Source organism: Monodon monoceros, unplaced genomic scaffold (assembly GCF_005190385.1).
Source record: "Monodon monoceros isolate NGI ecotype Baffin Bay Population unplaced genomic scaffold, NGI_Narwhal_1 Super_Scaffold_19, whole genome shotgun sequence".
NCBI lineage: Eukaryota > Metazoa > Chordata > Mammalia > Artiodactyla > Monodontidae > Monodon > Monodon monoceros.
The window spans coordinates 19497392-19520945 of record NW_021703775.1 but is presented as its reverse complement, the minus strand read 5'-3'; the positions used below and the strand labels follow the sequence as shown (position 1 = coordinate 19520945).

The 23554-nt window shown below is 40.5% G+C and overlaps 1 protein-coding gene across 4 annotated transcripts in view; it reads left to right on the top strand.

The window, feature by feature from the left end:
• The window catches only part of CTNNA2 (catenin alpha 2), a 1229110-nt gene that overhangs the window by 454177 nt on the left and 751379 nt on the right, over positions 1-23554 (top strand). For all 4 annotated transcript variants that reach the window (XM_029231357.1, XM_029231356.1, XM_029231354.1 and 1 more), the window contains one exon: positions 12906-13109. In XM_029231357.1, the coding sequence (XP_029087190.1) occupies positions 12906-13109 (204 nt within the window). The remainder of the gene's footprint in view (positions 1-12905; positions 13110-23554) is intronic.

The window sequence follows — 23554 nt, the reverse complement described above, 5'->3', positions numbered from 1 at the left end:
TTTGATAAAAGTTGGAGAAAGGACATATTTGTTCAGGAAACCTCAGTCTGTTATTCAGCAAATATTTGTCAACTACTCATGTGCAAAGCACTCAGCTGAGTGCCGTAGTAGAAGATGTCAAGATGTATGAAGAGCATCCCAAATGGTGATCTCTTCCCAATCCTCTGTCTCTCTCTCTCTCTCTGCCTCTGTCTCTCTGTCTAGCTCTCTCTCTCTCTCTCTCTCTCTCTCCCACACACACACACACACACACACACACACACACACACACACACAGACACCGCTAACGATGCATGGTAATATCAGACAAGAGCTAAATGTGTAAGCTGGATGATAAATGACAAGGAGTTCTGTAATGGGGCTTAAAGGAGAGAGCCTTGTACACAGAGAGATGAAGACAGTCTGCCCTGCGTAGGGTCCACATGGGCTTCAGAGAAGCAACAGGGTGGAAGGTACTGAAATATTCAATAGAGAAGAATTAATACCGCAGTACCCACGAAGCATACGGGGTGGGGTGAGGCAGTCAGGGACCACTTTGGCTTGAGCCAAGGGTTCCTGAGGAGAGTCCTGGGAGATGACATTTGAGAGGCAGATACTGGTGTCAGATTGGGGAGAATCTTGAAGGCCAGGGATCTGAAACTTGAAGTGAATGGATATGAACTTATATTTCTTTAGGTTGTACTTGCTGAAAATGACATCCCAGTTCTGAGGGTTAGATGAAAAATGCAACCGATTGCTTAGTTCTATTGGGGACTTTGACATAACTTACAAAAGGAATGATGAAAATGGAATTGGAGAACCACCAGGTAAGATTAGCAGCATCTATACGTTGTCAGGTAGTTGGTGATCATAGGTAGTTTACTAGCCATTGGAGGTTTTGGGCTAGTGGGGTGGAATGATTAAACAGAATTTTAAGAATGATCTCTTAGGAAAAATAAGTTGTACAAAAAAGAAGGTCAATTTAGAGTTTTGATTACTGAGCAAATGGGAGATGATAATGGCCTGAATAAAAGGTGGAGGATGGAATAACAGTGGAAATATAAAGTATTACATTAAAAAGAGTTATTTTAAATGACTTCATTGTTAAAATTTATTACTTCTATGTGCCCTATAGTATTTTAAGCTCTTTACATATATTATTTAGTTTTCTCAGCAACTCTATAATATACATACTGCTGTTATTCCTATTTTACAAATAAGGAAATTAAGACCCTCATCATTTAAGCAATCTGCTCAGCCTAGAAGTCACAGCTTGACGGAGTTGGAGCCAGGATTCTAATCCAAGCTGTCCACCTCTGTACCATGTTATACCTGGTTATTTATTACAAAGATGCTTGATCTTTCAACAAAAGTGCCTGAGAGAATGAGGCTGCAAGCCCAGGGGCTTGGGAGCCAGAAAGACTCCTCAAGCTTTTTACTGTGTAGTCTTTAGCAAGCCACCTACCCTGTGTGAGCAACACTTCATTCCTTTGTCAAGCGAGGATTCCTCATGGGTTCTAATTTCTCAGTGCACTAGGAGGATGAAGTGAGATTTATCGATTCCCGTTTCCCTCCTGCTTGTTTTTCCTCCATAGAAATGAGGGTTTAGTCTTTGGAAGAAGATGAAGAGTTCACATGTTATACTTGGGGTGATGATTGGACGTCCAGCTGGCAATGGTGGGTGTATAGCTAGCAAGAGGGGCCTGGGCCTCAAGAGAGTCGAGACTGGACACGGAATTTGAGTTCTTGTTCATGACTAAGTGATGGCTAAGGCATGGGGTGGGAGAGCTTTCCAAGAAAGAGAGTATTAAGACGACTTCTGAGGACAAGGGGCTGGACCTTGAGATATGCCAGCTCCTCGTGTAAATCATGGAAGAAGAACTAGGGAAGGAATGAAAGAAGGAGCCGTCAGAGAGGTTTAAGGAGACCCACAGTAAAGCAGGGTTTCCTTAAGCGCAGGTGAGGCTTAATTTAAGGAGTGGATGGTAAATTGTATTAAGTACCACACAGAGGTCAAAGAGGAGGGAGACTGGGTAAAAAAGAGGGTCAACAATGTAGAGAATTAATGAGAGTGAAGTGATTATATGGCTGTGTTTTCAGCCAAAGAGTAAAATCAGTTTTCTTTTCTTCAACCCTCTAAAGGCTCAGTTTGATTAAATGCAGTTTGGACACTTGCTTTCTGATCAATCCACAGTGTAAAGCTGAGGATAATTACCTTTGCTCTGCTTTACTGTGATTCGTTGTTAACTACTGTTCTTGTCAGAGCTTGAGGCTGTGCTCATGAAATGCCCACAACAACTCAGCAACACACACAGATGATCGAATTAGGCAAAATGAAACCAGCTTCCACTAGATCAAAGCATCCAGTAGGAAGAGTCCACAGCTGGACTTCCTCACACAGTTTTTTTATCCATTACTTTGGCAAATAAATAACTCTGTCTTGCTAAATATCAGATTCTCTTCTCAAATGAAATTAATGTGGGCTTAGATAGATTTCTCTTTAAAAAAAAATCAAATATCTAAGAATAAAAAGTGCTGTGTAATTATCAAGTCATTATCTTTGTCATTTATTTCCAATTAAACTGAACTGTTTAATTACAAATAATATCTTAAGTATATTATAAATGGTATAATTAATTTATCTTTAAGTATAAGCCTGAGAAGAAAGAGTAAGTAATCGATTTTAGAATGCAATTTTAAAAATTAAGGCAAATCCAAAAATTCAGGTTAGAGCTTCTCTGTAGCTTAAGAAAAAATAGATGATTAAAACCCAATACCTTTAGTATTTTCCATTTCAAATGTTACCCCAATTAGCCCATGAAAAACTTTTTAGGTACAGATAGAAAGATTCTCACTGGGAAGAGCTTGACAAAGAATGAAAAAGATGAAAATGTATCTGTGTTAATTTTTGATACACTACAGGGAGAATAAGTATCTGTGTTAATTTTTGATACACTACAGGGAGAATAAATGTTTAAAACCAAACAACACGCTTTTGATTTAGACACCTCAGTTAATTTATTAAAATGACCTTGATTTATGCTTTTATCTCAGACTTCAATCTTTAAAAGAAGTGTTTAAAGCATTCAGAGCCAGAATTATGATCATGCTTCATTGTCAGTAGATGTCTTTCATTCTCAATTTTCAGGGTTATAAAATGCCTTTTTCCCCTCTCTATCTATAGGCATTTTAATGGGAGACTGGGAGAGACTGCCCCAGGCGTTACTAGTCAAATATTTTAAACTGGATAACAGACATTTAAAAAATGACACCGGTGAATAGTTAATCAATAGGTACTGCCTGGACTTGTTCATTTGTCTGCTTTGTTTTGAATTTTATCAGTGCAACAAAATAATACAATGAATACAATTAAATGCCTTTACAAATCTTGGGCCTGCTGGAACTCTCTGTAACCTCTGTGACCTAGACCGTTTGGACAATGCCAAGGCAGCAGGACGCTCTGAGCTGGACCAAAGCTTACCGTTCTCTGGGCAGGCTCAGTCATTTTCAAATTTCACCCAAACTGGGACACTGTTCTCTCCAGACCACATGTCTTTGGACTTCTTCATGCAGCAAGAAACAGATGGACTTCTGAACTCTGTACCTGGGAAATAGAGGAAGGAAGGAGGGGCTATTTTATCAGTGAAACATAAAACTTATCCAGTTATACCCCAAGACAAGACAAAGTACACAATTTAAATACGCAGAGGTAAATAGGAGGATGGGGTGATGATAAAGGTGCAAAAGAAAGGAAGTAAAGACATGTACATTGTTGCCTATTCTAGGAAAATCTCAGAATAATTAAAGAGAAATATTCCCTCACTTAAACACGCACATCCTTTTGGCTTTCTGACTTGCATTGCTTTAATTACTCCAGATCACAATGACATATTCCTTTAGAAGAATTACTTTAACTAATGTTACCTGCCTCTTTGAGAATTCTTTTTTGCCATCTTTAAAAAATGAAAGTGAATGGTTGCAGAAGGGAATGTTGACATTTATTCTTTCTTGTGCTTGTTTGATTTGAAATAGCTATGTTGGACAGCAGGTGGTGAGGGTCTGGTGTTTATGAGGTACAACAGCACAATTCATTATTTTCCTTAGTTGCCACCTTGAACTATGAAGGTAGTAAAAACCCAGGGCACATTTATCTTACAGGGTTGTCACAAAGAGCACAGAAAACCACAGGACTTGCTCATACCACTAGCGTTTGCTTTTTCCATGTTTATAAGATTAGATTTGGGAAAACCATTGATTAAATCGGTTTTCTTTGTTATCTTTTCTGGCATTTTGAAAATTCTGTGTACATTTGAGATGACTAAGTCATTCTCTAAAGGGTTTAATTAACACTGAAAGCCAGAAGATCTAAAGATAATAAATAAGACTTTCTTCCAGTCTTTAGCAAGCAGTTTCTTGGCTACTAAAGAAAAACACTCCACCTTCCTCAGCTGTGCACTGAAAATCTTGGGAACTTAAATCTGTGGGAATGAAACCACTCCATTAGGCATTATGAGTGTGCTAGAGCCTTTCTACTGGCATAACTGTAACTAAATATTGTAATATATTACTTTTATGCTCCTGATCTAACTAGGTATGCCAGTCATGCTAAGTTACTGCTTTTGGTCTAGTTAGGTACAAAGTTCAGCTTTAAGATGGTTAATTCGTAGCTCAAGAAAGATTAACAGATATTTGTGTTTTCCTTCTTGGTAGAAAAAGTATATTATAATGTCTGCTGACCAGCTTGAGACAGAAAACAAATGAAAAGTAGGATAAAGTAGCATTTTAAGAGCTTTTATCCCTGCTCATTTTTAAAAAATAAATTTATTTTTGGCTGCGTTGGGTCTTTGTTGCTGTGCGCTGGCTTCCTCTAGTTGTGGCGAGCGGGGGCTAGTCATTGTTGCGGTGCGTGGGCTTCTCATTGTGGTGGCTTCTCTTGTTTTGGGCCACAGGCTCTAGGTGCGCAGGCTTCAGTAGTTGTGGCCCGCAGCATGTGGGATCTTCCTGGACCAGGGATTGAACCCGTGTCCCCTGCATTGGCAGGTGGATTCTCAACCACTGTGCCAGCAGGGAAGTCCCTATTCCTGCTCATTGTTCACTGTTTTCCATACCCTCTTAAAGTAGAAAGAATCATGTACAGTACTACTACTACTTTGTGTCTGAGATGGAGAAATAGCTGTTCCATTGACTTCTTCGTGTTGACCAGCATCACGCATGCAGAAAGATACCAGTGGGAAACGCAGTGTAGTAGCCAAATCAGAGACTATGGAGCGAGAGGGTGTGCATCCCAGTTCCAGCTCTGCCCTGTGCTCAGAGTGTGTGACTGTACGATTCATCTTTCTTTAGCACATTTCTTGTCGCATCTAGTTGACATCTAAAGTGTGTTTTCCTGTATGTTTTGTTTTGCAATTCTTGTTATTGTAATTTTGCTCTTTCAAATTGGTTAGTTCTTGTATATATGAAGGTAATTGATTTTGCATATAAATACAAGTGCTTTTGTGAATTTTTTAAAAATTGACAATAAATTTGTGGTTGATTCTCATTTTTTTCTGTTAGCAGTTATAACATCTGCAATCAGACATACATAGTTTTATCTTCTCCTTCCTAATTTAATACCATTTAGTTCTTTCTCTTTTCTAGTTGTGTTCTAGAACCTTCCTGAAAATGGTAAATAATTTTTTATGAATTTGAAAATATTTCTTTTTCATCTCAACAGTAGTCAGATTGCTTCTGCTACTTTCCATTGAGGCTGATGTGCCTTTTGGATTAAAATATTTATAAATAAATAAGTACATACACACAGGTATACACATATAGGCACACAGTTTATCACTGATAACTTCCTAGCTTCCAATTTCAAAGGACATTTTTGGTCTTGATCTTATTTGGCCTCTTTAGAGAATTTCCTACTGTTCTCCCTTATAAACTATGGCCATAAAATCTCCTAGGTCTGGTCAGATCTCTCTGACCATTCTTTACCATGACATTTGTGGGCTGTTTCTCTGTTATGCATTGAGGGCTTCCCAGTGTGGCTTGGGCTCACTGCCCTCGTTCTATTTCTTTTCCTTGGGATAGCACATCCATTCTCATAGCTTCCACTCCTGCCTTTATTCTAATGATCCTCAATCTTTATAGCTGGTCCATTTTCATACACTTATAATCAACTTTCCACAAGACTTTTCCATGTAAATGAATCATAGGCACTCTAAACCTGCTCTTCTTTATCTGTTACCTGTCACAGTTGTTCAAGGTCAGTGAATGTTTTCTTAAAAAACCAATAAGAAATATCCCAAGCTTTGTGACCCATACAGTTTCTGTCCTAAATTTTAAACCCTGCCATTGCAGTGTGAAAATAGCCATAGACAGTGTGTAAATGAATGGGCCTGACTGTGTTCTAATAAAACTTTATTTGCATAAAAGGAGGCTGATACCTAGGATATAACTGGTTGATGTGTGCATTTTGATGTTACCCATGCCAGAAATTTAGGTTTTATCTTTGACTCCTTCTTCTACATCCTCATAGCCAGTATATCTCCATATTTTGCAGATTCACATTCTGAATGTGTCCCAACACATGCCCTTAATCTTTTTTATACAAACATAATCTTGTACTCAGCCTATCTTTCTTCTGGGCTCTGAAGCCTTGATAATTGCTCTCTCGCCTTCTCCTTCTACCCCTGCCAAAGCTGACTTCCCTACTTCTGGGGAAAACTTTCTGCAGCCACACAGGATTACATCACTCCTATGTTTTAAATTCTTCATGACTCTTCATTGTCTGAAGGGGTATTTACAGAGAGAAAGCGTCTTATGGCATAGAAGGCTCTTCAGAACACGGCTGTTGCTCTCTTCACCAACTTTGTCTCCTATTCCTGTTTTTGTCTGTTCAAGTCCTTGGAGAAGCAAATCCCAAGATAGATGGGATTAGATGTGTAAACAGGAATTGCCTTTGAAGGATATAGTGGGAAAGAACCAGTAGAAATAGGCCAAGAGAGCTTTTTGACTGCAGTGCAGGTCAAACATCCGTGAAAGGAGAGCAGGAGAGAGAGGACAGTGTCGGAAGAGCCTGAGCACACAGTTCCAAGCAGGTCTCAGCATGGCCATTGCAGAGGCAAGAGCAGGAGCAGATGTTGCCTGCTGGAGAAGTCCCCACTGGGCAGGAATGGCTCCGTGATTGACAGGGGCTGCTGGGGTCTTGTATGGCTCCTTGTGAAACTGGTGGATCTACAGTTGTAGCAGGTGGAGACGGTCAGTTGCCTATGTTCATGCAGAAGTTTCTCTTAAAGGAAAGTTGCTTGGGACCCTTTCATGGCACCATACCTGTAACTTAACTTCACACTTAACACTTCAGCTTCAATAAACCTCTTTTGATACTCTTCATATACTGTGATATTTTTCACCTCTGTGCATTTGTTACCACTTCCTACTCTGTCTGCATTGCCTCTTCCGGCCCCTGACTTTGCTTGGTCAACTGCTTTTCACTCTTTAAGTCTCAGCTGAGGAGTAATCTCCTCCAGGAAGATCTCTGTGACTACCTCCCACCTCCCAACTGTGCAAATTCCCATCACTCAGTTCTCCCTTAACATTGTCAGTATATTTTCCAAATTACACTTGGTTGTACATATTCTGTTTTTACTTTTACTAGACAGTGAACCTCCTGAAATAAAGGATTCTTCAGTCTGTGCCCTCAGACACCTACAGTAACTGGCACCCATTTGTTGAATGAATGGCTATACTTTCAACTATCCAAGGGAAGGGCACGTTGACCCAGATGACATAAAAGAAGACAGTATGACAGATTACACTTATACCATTATACTTGGTTTAGGAGAATTTCATGGTTTTTTAAAATAAGAAATAAAATTTTATAATTATGATTTGTTAGACTCATTTCAACCGAATATGGGCAATCTGAAACAGTGGACGGAACGCTGGGCTTAAAGTGAAAAGCCCTGTGTTCAAATCCAGGTGTCCTCATTTCCCAGCTGTACGAACATGGGGAAACATCTCTGGAGTAATTTTCCTCTTCAATAAGATGGAGGTAGTAATATCACAGGCACAGAATTGTGGACCTATCAAACCATTTGTAATGCATTCAACTTCTTGCTTTGACAGAGGTCTCTCTGCTGCCTGCTGTGGCATCGGAGCCTGCAACAAGTATAACTCAGTGTCCCAGGATAGTACGGAAATTTTAGAACACATTACTCCCTGTAGAGAGAATGCATGATAGGTGCGATTTAAAAGCAGTGCTCTTGTAACAATTGGATGTGGGGTGAGTACAGGTAAATCTATTATTTTGGGAAGTAGTTTTGAACTATATCGTTCCCTGAATTATTTCAAGTTACAATTTTTATAGAGTTCGACATTGGAAAAAATGGGACATCAATTATGTAGGACAAGAGAGACTGTTATAGCTCCAACTTGATGGCAGAAGAGGATCCTAGCCTCCTTTGCTTGGGGGTGAATTATTGGGACTGCTCTCTTTATAGCCATGCTTTCCAGTTGCCACTCCATAAACGTAAGAATGAAAATATTAATTTTTAAAGTAAAGATGTTAATAAAAAAATAAGTTAAGGAAAAATCACAAAGTACAGAATATTATGCTAGTGAAATAAAGGGACTGAGAATAGACAGGATGAAAAGAAATTAAAGTAAGGCTTACTTAAAAAAAAAGAAGAAAAAGATAAAGAAACGTAGCCTCACAATTTTAAAATGAACTAAAATGACAATAGGAGATGAACTAAAAGATCAAAAGGATAAAAAGATTAAATGAGCTTTAAGGATGCAATCGAGAGACTTAGATATTTAAAATGTAAGATCTCAGTGGACTAAAATAAGTCTGTACAATTGGAAACAGCATAAAATCCTCTTGCAGGAGCACACCTTTGACATAAAGGGAGAGATAGGAAACCTTGACCTTGCCCCTTCTCTGTTTGGTGCTTGCATGTTACCCATGAAATGTTCCCTCCGTGACCAGGGAGCGAGCTGGATGCTGCTGTCGCTGCTGCTCCCTTTCTGGCCAGTAGCGGGCAGCCTCAGAGAGTCGCAGACAGGCTGAGCCTACCCCGGAGTGTGCTAGCAAAGAGAGCCTGCCCGGTTGTTTCTTTTTTTAAGTCGCTCCCAAATATGCAGAAGCAATACTCCTCCTTCACTCCACTTTGGCTTTCACTCTCTGTATTTTTGCCCAGGATTCACCTCCAGGAGTTTGTTTTTTCCTATCACTTTAGCAACGGTAGATAGTCTTTTCCTCTAGTCCTTAAGCCCCTGGCTTCATTTGGTTCTTTTTTTTTTTTTTCTTATCTTGTTCTGTTTTTCTAAAGCCTGTTTGAGAGCTCTCCAGTCCTCTGAAAACACACACACATACACACACACAAACAACCCATGTCCCCTCCCGCCAATTTGCCCCCCTCCACCCATTACACACAACCCGAACCCATCCACTCATAGATAAGCACACACAGGCAATCCACACCCCCACACATACACACACACATATACACACATGCACACAGATGCACGTGCACGTGAGCAATGCCCTTTACGCGTTTTCTCTCCCCTAAGTGGCTTCTTCCTGCTAGCCGTTCACATCCATCATTGCAGTACTCCCCATCTCCACCACGGATATAGATTGGAATATTGTAAATTTATTGTTTCTTTTCCAGGGAGATTTTTTTAAAAAGCTTTTCCCCTGTGATCTATACATAATGAATAATTCTATTAGAAATGTGATGAACAGTGTAACTTTTATGCAGAGTTTTTGAAGCTCAATGTTGCGGTGCGTTTACTTTCATGACAGCCCCGGGCTGTGGCAGGTGGGGAGCTCATTCGGCTGACACTGTAAATTCTCTCTTGGCATGTTTCCCAAAGCGTGTTCCTTAGGTTCTCATAGATAATGCATGCATTTTAAAGGGGACCCCTCTATGCTCAAATAGGTTTGAGGAATGCTGCAGGAGACGGACTTGTTTAATGCAGAACTCCCCAAAGCATTTCATGTGCTAACGTACCCTGGGCCATGCAGCATTTCCAAAACATATCTGACTAAGGAAACTTATTTTTTCATCAGAACATTACATCTCTAAGCTCAGTGTTCCGTGGAAAATAATTTAAGAAATAATGTTATAATGACAATAGTACATTTTCCTTGTTCTACAGGGAAACTGTTTTACAATTGCCCTTATTGAGTTCAAATTTACCTCAGTATATTTCCATCAAATTGGCATTTCTTTATATTTTTTAGTCCAAAAGTATAATAAAAATCCATCTGAGAGCCGATATATAACCTTGAAGAGTCTCCGGAAACCTCAAAGCAGAACAAACACCTTTCATTGTTTTTTGTTAATATGGGTTCCTATAAAAGAGTGCTTTGAAAATCAGCAATCCTTATAAAGGAAAGTAGTCTAATTATACTTTGATCAGGTATTTCTTTAATTAGAGTATCAGTATTTAATGCATGTTACATGGTAAAAATATATATATATATATATATATATATTATAAATGCATCATCTGAAAAGCAGTAGATAGAAAGAGAGCAAGAAAGAGAGAGAGATAATTCAAACGGACTCCACTGGGAAGAGTCCTTGCAGACAGAACTCTAGTACAGATGGCAGGTGGGGCAGGGCACCTGTGGCCCCCTCTCAGCTTTCCTTTGGGAATCTCACTTGTAAGATATACCCTGCAAAGCCATCCACTGTACTGAGGACTCCATGTGATTTTTTGATACTGTTTGGAAGTTTACTTAGGCACAAGGGACAGGATTTGAGTAATGCTATTCCGAGTTAAATAAAAATTATCCTTTTCGTAAGATCTAAGAAAGTGCAAATGTGAAGGTAGTCTTTATGACAAAACCTGCCACAGAATAGCTCATAGGAAGGACCTCACGCATTTGCCCTCTAAACTGAAGAGAGAGCTTCGACCAATGAGTAATTTCCTAGGAAATCCACCATTCCAGTGGACCTCAGACGTGGTCTGTGTTTAGTGGGTGCTTTTTTCTTTCGAAGTCACGCATTCCTTAGGACATCATCATTTTGTGCTGAAGAGATCTCCCTGCTGTGGAGATTTGCATTTTAACAACAAGCAGAGAATCAGAGCCACTGATCCTTTTTTTCTTTTTTTTTAATAACAAAGTGAATCAGTTATACATATATATATATGTTCCCATATCTCTTCCCTCTTGCGTCTCCCTCCCTCCCACCCTCCCTATCCCACCCCTCCAGGCAGTCACAAAGCACCTAGGGGTAAGACAGGAATAAAGCCACTGATACTTTGAGCACAGCTTTCAACAAATACCTTAGGATATTTTGGAGAGTTACGGCAAGCTATTCCCAGAGAGCATGCTCCGACCTATTTTGTAATAATTAAGCAGCTATTTTATATCCTATTGGGAAAAAAAAATCACACAAGTGTCTTTTATGCTCTTCACCCTCTTTTTAGCACTAAGCACTCTAGTAGGCACATAGTAGGTACTCAGCAGATGGCAGGTGGGCAATGGCGTGACTACCTACTATCATTTGGTTTCCTTATTATATTTGTAGATATGGTAAATTATGCTTTCTAAATGTATATGTGTGTGTGTGCGCACACACACACACATACACACATATATATATATGATGAACATCAAAGAAAAGAGCAATGGAATGGCAATACCATCAAAGGGTCCAAGGGTCAGAAGACCATTTACTCCATCACTACCATGCTGGTTCTTGGACCTCTGAGTGTGCACCTCCAGTGAAGATGAGCGAACCATTAGTGCAGCAGGTCATTCCACTGTGATTAACGTTGTTGGAATGATCTTCCTTGTTTGGAGCAGAAAAGGGGTCCCTAATGGAAACCAGCAATTGGGCAAAGTTGGCGTTGCTTCTCTATTTCCTGCAGTTAGTTACCATACACTTCATCAGTCTCTCCACTCCCTTGACTTGCTGGAAATACTATTCTCCAGGTTCTGCTCTATGTTTTCGATCTTCCTTTTGATTCTTACCTTTCTGTAAACCTTTGGAAATTGGGATTAACTGGGCCTTCTTAGGCTTGTTCTTGTTCTGTTCACTTTGCTAGTATACCATTCACTACCTTGTGTCCACATAGCCCTGATGATTCTCAGATCCTCATACAGGCTGATATATCTGTTGAATTCTGGATGCATATTTCTGTACACCTCTGGACATTACTACCTACATGTTTCCAGGATCCTCAGGCTTAGCAGGGGCAAAACTAAGCATAAACGCTCTGTGACACCTTCCCTTTAGGAAACGTCTCTGTTTTCTCCTTATCTAAGCTCTTTTGGAACATGTTAGCACCTTTATCAGGATACTGTCAGTTAATTGTGACAGATCACACACACATACATGCACACACATTATGAGTCCTTTTCTAGAATGCTAGTTTTTATACAAAATATATTAGCTCCTAGTGGGAAGTAACCTGTACTGTATATGCCTTTGGGATGCTATTTACTCAAGTTTCAGAAGGCATCCTGCCATGGGACTCTCTGCTTCTCTTGAAGGGGATGCATGCTATGTGTGTACCAGTCCTATTGTTGGTTACGTATTATGGTCTAGTCTGGGGCTGTAAAATCTTTCCATAGCCCCACAAAGTGCTACACTGAAATGTGCTTTCCTCAAAGGCTACAAATTTAAAAAAATGTCAAGCCAGTGCCACGATCTCGTTCGAAAACCCTTCCATTGAGATAGCCTTTGCCAAGAACACGGTTTTGAAACAAAGCATGGTGTTTTCTCCCTGAAGATTAGATTCAGGACAAAGTATCTTACAGAAAGTTGAGACTTTGTCAAGGCCACTTGAGAATTTATCCAAGTAGCCAGTTTCTTCTCCACGCAGAGCCTTGTCCTGGCCTCAGAAATTTCTGGTTTAGAAAACAGGGTGCCAAGGCAGCCACCTCTTCTCTGCTGATTGTTTTTGCACTGTCCTCCTTTCAGAACAAGATCATCCTGGACCCCATGACGTTCAGCGAGGCCCGGTTCCGGCCGTCCCTAGAGGAGCGCCTGGAAAGCATCATCAGTGGCGCGGCTCTCATGGCCGACTCCTCGTGCACCCGCGACGACCGGCGCGAGCGGATCGTGGCCGAGTGCAACGCCGTGCGCCAGGCGCTCCAGGACCTGCTCAGCGAGTACATGAACAATGTAAGTCCCGGGCTCTCAGGCCCGCGCCGCCCTCGGGGGATTCCGGTGCGCAATCTGGTGGCTCCGAGGAAAGTAGGCACAGTTTGGAAAGAGGACAGGTGATCCCCTAAGAGAGTCGGTCAGGTGAAACCCAAGAGCCGCTTTGGGAGAGTCCTGTCTTGATTGCGTGTCGGAATGCATTGGTAGCAGGGAAGAGATTGGTGGAAGAGGTTTCATAGGAAAACTTTGGCTTTTTACTTGAGTGATTTCTGGGTCGTTTTAGTGGCTGCCCTTTATTTAGGTAAGATTTCAGTCGGCAAAGGTAGACGGTGGATGGAAATAACTGAGGTCACACTGAAGGCCTCTACACAGAGCAATTTCAAAGCTAAGGATGGCTGTAGATGGCTAATCTTCATCCCGAAGAGGCATTAGGAATTATAATAGATTTTCAAAAGTTTGGACAGAGTTGGTTAAGGTGGAAACTTCTAACTGCAGTAGAACTTGGGAAAACTTTATTGATTCACTGTGCATTTAGAAATTAGGGAATGTCTCCAAGTTTTCAAATGGCTGTTAGTAACATCTAGTGATATGGCAGCACAGACACCAGCTGTTCTCTCCTACAGGTGTAAAATGTGATACTTCTTGTGTACCTGAAAACTAGATGAAGGAGATGAAGCCATATTCTTTGTTTTGAAAGGCACTGAATTATGGTTGTATTGATTTGCTCTATTCATTCAGCAGAGGTGATGTTGTTGATGCCCAGGGCTTGCACCCATGAATGATCTGAGTTCCTCCTGTCCTGGACTCCTGGGTTTGAGAGAATTCAGCATAAAGTGGGAAAATGTAATGAGGTCTTGACATTACATGTTGAAGGAATGCCCTATGTAGTTGTCAGGTAGGGAATGGGGACTCTGAAAATCGGCTCCCAGCCTTTGAAGCCCACCCTGGGTCCTGCTGGAACACCCTGAGGCAAAGCTGAGACAAAGCAGCCAACCCATGTCCTTCCCTCCAGCCTGGTTCTTCTTACCACTCCCATCCCTAACTGACACGTAGGTCCTCAGGTCAAGCCAGGAGTCAGCAGTGCCAGGCACAGAGCTCCTACTGCCACACCCTCCAGAGAACTTTGATCTAGGAAACAGAAAGATGTAGAATGCCCTCCTCAAAGCCCAAATCTGTTTCCTTCCCATACACCTTCAGATTCTTTGCTTTTGCAAGATTTGCCCATTTTCAGCACACAAAGAATAAGGTGTGGTTGTCTCACATGGTATTCATCTGCTTATGAGGACTCCTCTATAGGATCTGGATGGCCAACACTTTCTGTGATTTTGGTCTACGGGTGCTACGCAGGGTACGGCTAGAAATGTCGACCGCCAGTGCCTTCCATCCTGTGTCAATCTTTTTGAATAATGGATTTAACAAAAAAAGAGGGCTTATAAAATCTGGGATTCTGTTTGTTTGTTTTTAACAGAATGGCAACAGGCTAATGATTTATATGTGGAATTTGATTTTATATGAAGGCATGCTGGTATTTCTAGCAATGAAGAATTACTGCCAAAGAAGGAAGTAGAAACTGCGGAGATCAGAGTGATGGTTAAGATCTCAATATAAATAAATCAGAAAAAGAAGGATGTTCCTGTGTTCTTTTAATCACAGAATGTGATTAAAGAAGAATTGATCGAGATGTGACATGTAATTTTCAGTTCGTTGTCTAGAATCCGGTCAAGTAGAAGTTTTTCTTTCAGTATAAACTCATACAGATCAGCAGAGCTGATGGATTTTTGTGTTTTATTGACTCCAGGTGCTTGTTTTTCTGTTCACAACCTTGTGATGCAGGAATGTTTTGTATTTTTATTGAAAATTAGGCTTCTACTTTGACACAGTTACAGATAATACGTAGGTGGGTATAGTGCTTAAATTTTAAAGTGTGAAAATTCTGTTCATTTTGAACCACCAGGATCAAAGGCTGAAATAAAACACCTCCTACTGACTTTTTTATAAAGTGTATAAAATTTACTTGAACTTCACACTTCTTTGGTGATTTCAAGGTAGAATTGGATGCAGCTAGACCGGCTCCATAATCCCTGTCTAGTGCACTCATTCCTACTGCCACAATATCAATTTATATTTATTTTGATATAGCATCTGTGCCTTACTAAAATGTCTGTTGTAGTTAACAGCAACCAAAAAATTAGTCAGTTGTGACTAGGCTGTTATAAGATATTTCATTTTCAATTTTCTAAGCTCTGGACATGAAGGTTTTATCAAGTTATCACTCTGCAGATTTTCCTATTAATATGCTAGGCAATATCATTAGGATAAAGAAATAATTAGATTGAGAAGAAAAGATTTTGAAATTGGCATAACTGACACTTCTGATGAGATTGGGTGCCTTCAGAGTGGTATGGCCATAGACAAAACTGACATTTCTGGATTCTAAAAATCACCTGATCAGTTCCTGATGAAGATTCAACTTTTCATGCTCACTTGTAGGTGAAGCTGTTCTAAAATCATACACATCCATGCCAAGTGGTATGAAATGGAGGAAGATGGACATTGGGGAAAAGAGCTGTAAACTAAATGATTAGGAGAAAGTTGTCTGCATGGGGTATGAGCCATGTTTTAGCCACATGGATACACTGAGCTCAATAGGGTGTCAGTCGTTTGTTGGATATTTCCACAAGGGTATATTCAAATTAATGAATGTGTGTGTGATTTGAAGATTTAACAAAATCATGCATGTAAAAGAGACTGTGGTTTGAGGAAAAAGGGCTGAGTGAACAGATGCATGTGACAAAATTTATGATCCCAGAATGTGACAGTATTAGAAAAGATGGTTGGAATGGTTTGGGGAAAGCCTTCGATGGCCTTAATTATTTTTTATCAAGTTAATGATGTAATCCAGAGAAGGTTCTTAAAAATAATCCTCCTTTAAATCAAACATCATTATTGTACATATGTGAAGACTAATGGGTAGAGAGAGACTCTTTTTTAAAAGGATGTGTGACCTTTGGATTAGTGCCATCAGAGTGGTTTTTGCAGTATTATGCTGAGTACTATAAATAGATCCAAATTATAATGAAGACATAAACGTGTATCTGGAACTTATAATTTTATACAGCTTTCTTTCATTGGCAGTAAAACTACTTTTTCATCAAAAAAAAATCTTAAAAGTGGCTTCATGACAGGAAACAAGTAAACATGGTATTTTATTGATAAACATTTTGTGATGGATTTGAAGTTAGAATATTGTATTTATTTAATGGATATGTATTGTGTGCCTGCCTACTTTGTGCCTGACACTGTTCTAGGATTCTGGGGATATAGAAGGGAAAAAAAATAGACAAACTTCTCTGCTCTCATGGAGTTTACACTCTAGGTTGGGGAGACAATTAATCAATCAATAATTTGAGTAAGAGTTATCTCAGATGGTGATAAGTGAAACAGGGAAATATAAAACCTGTGAGACAGCAGCATGGAGTGTAGTTGTAAGGATGACCTGGAAAAGGTTCACTGAGAAGATGACACTTGGTTAAAGATCTTTCAGAGATGAGGGAGCAGAGAGCATTTGAGGTGGAATGAGAGGCAAGGCCTAGTGCTCATTGACCTTGCGTGAGAAGGTGCCTGAGGTCTTGAGGAACCTTCTTGGGGAGGCTCACGGACTGTTCCAAGTGAGTGGAAGGTAGCAGGTGATGGGGTCTGCAAGGAGACAAGGTGTCAGACTATGTAGGGCCTTGTGCACCATTATTCAGAATTACACTTTTACTTTAATGAAATGGGAGGCCATTGGAGAGTGTTGGGCAGAAAATGCCATAATTTAGGTATTGAGGACAGGTCATAGGAGTTCAAAAGGTAAAAACAAAACAAAACAGGAGGACAGAGGAGGAGCCCCTGGAATAATTCATGAAAGGATGGTGGCTTGTGCCAAGAGGTAGCTGTAGTGTAAAGTGCTCAAATTCTAACTATTTATGAACATGGAATGGACATTGGGCAGTGTGAATGGCAGCTGCAGCTGTATCAGCCGCCCTAATATGGTATCTTCAGTTTTGATATCTTCATTTCGTTTTGGTTGCACAGAAAATTCTGATTTACTCAGATGTAGTAACACTTGGTAAACAGCTCACTTTGCAATGCCTGTATACTCTGCTAGACAGATTACATTTGAAAAGGAAGTTCAGTAGAAAAATTTTGTTTCAAAAATACCCAAGTATGGTTCACATTCTTATAAATATAAAAGACTAAGAAGATATAATGCTTATTCTAAGTACTAAAATGAAATGCTGAACAATATGGAGATGTGTTAAACCATTACTACCTTGTACACAATTCACTGTTAGGCTTTGGTGAGGAAATGTGATGAGCAGATAGGCCTGGACCTTGTACGTTTTGGTGCTGAACTGCCTGGTTCAGTTTCATAGACAAAAACACTCTGTGTTGCTCTAGATTGTTCTTTAAAGAGTAATGCACAGCTACAGTTTTCTTAAACAGTTGCACAGTTAGAGATTGTATGCACAATGATGGCAGAGACTCAGGTGGCATAAAGGAATGATTTTCTGGTCTCATCTGTGTTAAAGTGTGGCAGGTTATTTTTTAATTTTACTTTTATGAATAATTAAAATTATATATTTTTACAAAATATTTGAATCTAACTTTTTTTCAAGCCTCTTGAAGCATCTAAGTGAATCCCTGGGGACAGTGTGTAAACCACTAATGTAATGCATGCATTAAAAGCACATGGGGACAATTTGATGTGGGAACATATGTACATATTACAAGTGCCTGAAGGGTCATTGTCATAGCCTTTGCTTTAAGGTGGAATTTAATGTAAAGGGTGTTCCTGATGGAACCTATTTGTGAGGGGTTAAGGTCTGAAATGAGATCTCAAAGGGTCATTTCCAGCCTGGTTTGGGGCCCATACCCCACCAAGGCTCCCGCATGCAACAGTACATGAGGAACATGTAGAGTGATATCCAGGGCCTGGGGAGCTCTGAAAAGAGTGGGCTTCACACTGTTTTTTTGTTTGTTTGTTTGTTTTTTAATGGTGCAAAAGAAATATATGTTCATTGTAAAGGGTGAAAAACAAAGATAGAAGAAAAAGTTTATTCACAATCTCACTCCCTAAAGATAATCATCTTTGATAATTTTGTACATGTCTTTCCAATGTTTGTAAACTTCTATGAGTGATATATTTATACACACACAGAGACACACATATGTTATGCCTGGAGTTGTAAAAAATGGACTCATTGTAAATGATGACTTGTAATCTATTTTCTTTACTTGATATATTGTGAATATGTTACCATATTAATAAACATTCTCAAACCTTATGTTGACTAGCTGAATAACATTTTATTATATAAATATGCAATAATTCATTTAGAAGCAATACATTTTGAGAGTATTTTTATATAGCGTATTGGAAAAGATAAGTAGGCAAGACTTCTGGGGCTGGCAGTAGAGAAGAGTGTTTGAGATCCCAAGCAAGACTGAGGAACAGAGTGAGAAGGTGGGGAGAACACGGCTTCCCAGTTTCTGTGCTTAAGGGGCTCCCTGAAAATTTTGTGCAAGGAACGTTTTGTAGGTAAAGAAAATTTAAATGCCTCTGAGGTTCTATTTAAAATTGTCTTAAGTATATTTTTCTGTACTTTATCAATTTTCTGCATAAATTTGATTTTCATTTATCAGAATTTCTGTAAGTTGGCTATGTGTAGTACTGCCAAGAGGGGCTCAGAACATCTAGAGGACAAGTTCAATGGTTAGATTTGACCCAGATCCCAGAGAAGGCATTGAAAGCTTCTGAAGGGAGTGTCATCAGAAAGATAACTTTGTCATAGAAATTGTTATAATGTTGGATTTCTCCAAATGGGAAGGCAGGAGAAAGATGGAGTAGTTGTTATCACATAAGAATAAGGGTAATTGTTGATTAAACATAACATTTGTTTTCAGTATTATCTAGGCCTTCTCATTTCTCTCCCTTCTGTAATCATGTAAAAGAGGGGATGAAACTCACAAAAGCCACTTTGGCCAATTCTGAGTTTCTCTACTAAAAGGTTTGGCTTAAAATAGAGTAGAAAGTAATGTTTAAAAATGCTTGTGGGCTGTTTATGACCTAATGTTGCCTATACCCTCCCCCCACCCCATAACAACCCTCCATTTTAAGGGGTATCTTAATGGGATTGGTTGCTTCATTCAAGGGCAAGAGTTCTAATATCCCAAATTTGGTACCTATGGTGAGGTTTTCCTTGCCTTTTCCTTATTTGAAACTTTTCTTTTCCCCCTTTCTACTCTCTGCCTTCAAATATGTTCAGTGCTCACATCTCTATTAATTTTGAAGTTGAAATTCATCTGTGCAATTATGCTTTTCATGTAAAACGTTTGCATCCATGAAGAGACAGTTTTAAAATTCCTTTTGAGTTGCAGGTTCTGGCTCAGGTATTGAAAGAGCACAATTAGTTTACCAGCCTGTTCTCTGAGGTCTAAAACTATCCTTTGAATCTACTCTTCCAGTGGAATATGGTTGGGGTGGGAAGTCATCTGGGTAGTGCGTGAGGCCTCCATCCTTGAATTAAGGCATTTGCAATCCTATTTGCCTCTGTTTCCAGGCAGTTTTCAGTGTGACTCCTAGAGGTACCCTGAGACTAGTACAGGATCTTCCAAATTTTTAATCTTTTCCTTTCCTTCCGTCTTCTTATATTAATATTGTATTCCTTTGCTGTAGTAGGATCTCAAAAAGCCAAGGGTGTGTCGTGGGGGGCATGCAGGCGGAAGTCACTCAGGCACAGGTGGTGGGAGAGCGTCCAGCCATGCTGGTGGGACATGTTCCTTGGAAGGAAATAATGCAAGTGAGAGTGTAAGAGATCTTGTGCCAGAACCAAGCATCCTACAGAGCATGAGAATGTTTGAGAGGCTTCGGGAGGAGATGCAGACTGGCAGGTGGTTAGCTGACACTAGAGTGATCTGGGCACAGTCCCACAGTAGCTATGGAGCACAGGTGTAGGTAACATCCATTCCTTGTGGGGACATGGCAGGTCTCTTTGGTCTCAAAGGACCCCAGGTGTGGGAATTTATTCCAGTGGGGATTTAGGCCCTTTGAAAAGTACAGCATGCCATACACATGTTTGCTATTACTTACCATCAGCTCATGACATACAGTTAAATGACTCACAGGATCCCAGGACAGATGAGTCTAACCAGACTTGTTTTACTTGGATCATCAAGGTCAATTCGCAGTGCGGTCTCACACACTATCTCCTTGGCCAGGAAAAGTACTTCCTACGTGAAGCCCTCCTTTGTTCCCCACTGTGGATAGTTTAGCAGACAGGTAGCCTTACAGACAGGTAGTCTTACCGTCAAAATGGGGCTCCCAGTCTAGTTCTATAATGAATTAAGTCTGAGCAATGGAAATCGTAACTCCAGGAGCTCACTGGTGACTTCTTTATGGAGGAAGAGCAGTTCTGAGCAATCAGTCTCTTCTCTCTCTCTCTCTCTCTCTCTCTTCCCTCCTTCCCTCTCTTTCTTCTTCCCTCCCTCCCTTTTCTTCTCAATACCACCTTTGTGCCTGGTAGAATTTCTTTAAATTCTTTTCAGTGCATGGATGAACTCACAAGAATGTAAGGGAGTTACTCAGAGGTAAGAAATGACAAGAAAACAATAGACTAGAGATAGGTCTGCAGATTCCTCCTGGCCTAGACTTTGTTTTTAAATGGTACAATATGTAAAGAACAGGAGGCAAAGTCTGAGACCCAGCTGGATGGACAGGCAGATTAGGGACCTCAGTGTAAAGCCTGGATTCTCAGATGGTGTCACTACGAGGGCATGAGCTAAGAAAATAAAACTTCCACGCAGAGAGAAGCAATGGAAATACATGCTGTCTTGGCTTCTAAAAAGCAGGAGAAAAGAATCTCTCCTCTGCCACCAAGAATTTCTAACCACGATCTCGAAATCACTCAGTTTTGGGCTCAGAATCTATATTTGAGGGTGACCTAAAGTTTACTCAAAATTTCATTTTAAGTCATTCTAGGTGGTGGGTTGCTAGGTACCTGGCAGAAGCAAAGACCAATCCTCTCTAGAGGAATACACTTTAAACACAGGGCTCAAAGAATTTCCACAGATAAAGTTACAAGGAACAGAAATTAGCATTCTAGAATCACTAAAAACAAAATGAAACAGGCCACTATGATTGACAGTTGGCACAAACAACCAGTTGTAGACCAGAACTACAAGGGCTGAAGATCTGCAATTATTAGACACAGTTTATAAATTATCTTTAAAGAAATTAAAGAGAGCATTGCAAATGTGATCGTGAAACAAGAGAATGGACTGAGCAGCCTTGGAAGGCAGGATTGGAGGTTGTGTGGTGGAGGCACACAGGCTTATTTGAAGGGCCTGGACAGCAGGTTCCTTGTTGCCACCAGCCTGGGATAATGAAGAAAGAGACACGGTCATTGAGAGTGTCCGGAGTGGTGCTTCTGGTAACTTCTGGAGCAAGAGCTGGTTATCTCTTGCAGCAACACCTTGGGTAGATATTAATCACCTTATCTACAGTGGATTTCTGTACGGAACTCTTTTTGGTGACAGAAAGAATAGAAAATCTAAACTGAAACGGGAGATGAAAACAAAATCCACTTTAACAGCAGAATTAAGTCCCATACTTAGAACTCTAGCTAGCTTCTTTCCTTATCAAACATACCCCTTCACTGAGTCCTTGAAAGTTGGTTCTGAATCTTACAAGGTCGATCAATACAGTGAGGAACAGCAAGTAACATTATGAGACAGGAAGGGGCTGTCTCTGACTCCATCAGTGAGTAGAGATGGCTGACAGAGTTGACTGCTGGGTCATCAGATTTGGCCGTTCCAGTTAAGACAAGCTGGACAGCACAATCCATCAACTGATCTTCTTGGGAGAGACTTTTGGGTATTTCAAGGAAGACCTCGCAAAACTGTCAGAGAGAGCAGCAGGCTGTACACCACCACCAAGCCCATGAACCTGGATATACCTTTCCTTTGTGTTTCCAAAGGATGTGGGAAGGCTTCCAAAGATAAGCTCCCAAGGGCCTCCTTGCTTGGGCCTAATGCTGCCGTGAGACCATCCTGAAAATTTCTCTTGATTCATTTAGGAAATTGTTACACTGTAAGAACTGTCTCACTGGTGGTGACACGTCCCTGTGCTTCAGACCCACCGGGATCTTTGCTGCTTTGGCAACTTTGTACTTACCATCTCTCTGGAATGTTCTTCCTTCAACTTTATATGGATGGCCTTTCTTTCAAATTTTAGTTTGATTATGTTGTTCTTAGTCATCTCAGTATATTAATTTCTGTTATAGCATCTGCCAACCTCTGAAATTACTGCAGCTCTTTGTGCTGTTATTGTCTGCTCCACTGGAATTTAAGCACCCATGAGAGGGATCTTGTCTTGTTCACAATCCTCAGGATCTAGCCTGGAATAGTAAATACATATTTTCAGAATAAATAAATGACTTCTCTCTCATCATCTTCTTTTGATAATTATAATCACAATCATGATTATCATCAGAAGAAGAAGGAGAAGAAGGAGAAGGGGGGTGGGACAGAGAAGGAAAAGCAGCAGAGGCATTAGCAACATATAACGCATAGATTTTGAGTCTTTTGAATCCCATGTTTTGGAACATAATGATTCAAGTGTTTTTTCGGCTTTATCTACCTAGATAAACCTATAAGTAAATTAACTAAAGTTAACTATTCTTGGCTTCTTCATGACTCACTTTGAGGTGCCCAGACATCTCCCTACAGTTAAAGCTATAGTTAAGGCCCCCATCAATCCTTTCTAGAAAGGCCTAAAATGATCCTGTGACTATCAGTAGAGAAAAAAGTGATATGAAGCGTGCCGCTTGCTTTTCAGTTCCAAGAGCTCCACCAAGCAGCTCACTCTTTACGCGGGCCTCTCACTGTTGTGGCCTCTCCCGTTGCGGAGTACAGGCTCCGGACGCGCAGGCTCAGCGGCCATGGCTCACGGGCCCAGCTGCTCCGCGGCATGTGGGATCTTCCCGGACCGGAGCACGAACCCACGTACCCTGTGTCGGCAGGCAGACTCTCAACCACTGCGCCACCAGGGAAGCCCACAGCTCACTCTTAATTCTTCCATTTTAAGTGTGTCCTCCAGGGTGACCTGTCTGGGCTTAAGTTCTAGGGGATGTATGGTAAGGTCTGGGAGGAGCTGGGCCATTTTTAGGTCTGCAGAATTCTGCAGGCTGGACTAGGAACTTCGGAAATTACTTAACTCATCCCTGCCCAGAAGACACAAAGAGCTTGTATATGTACCTAAGAGATAAATCAACAGAAGAAAAGCATCATAATTCACCTGTTGAAAACTAGACACTCTCTTTCCAGAGGCCCAGCCCGGACTACAGAATCACAGTTTTCTGCAGAGTGGGTTGATAATATCTACATTTAGCAAGTACCCCAAGTGATTTCTATGAACAGGCAAGTTA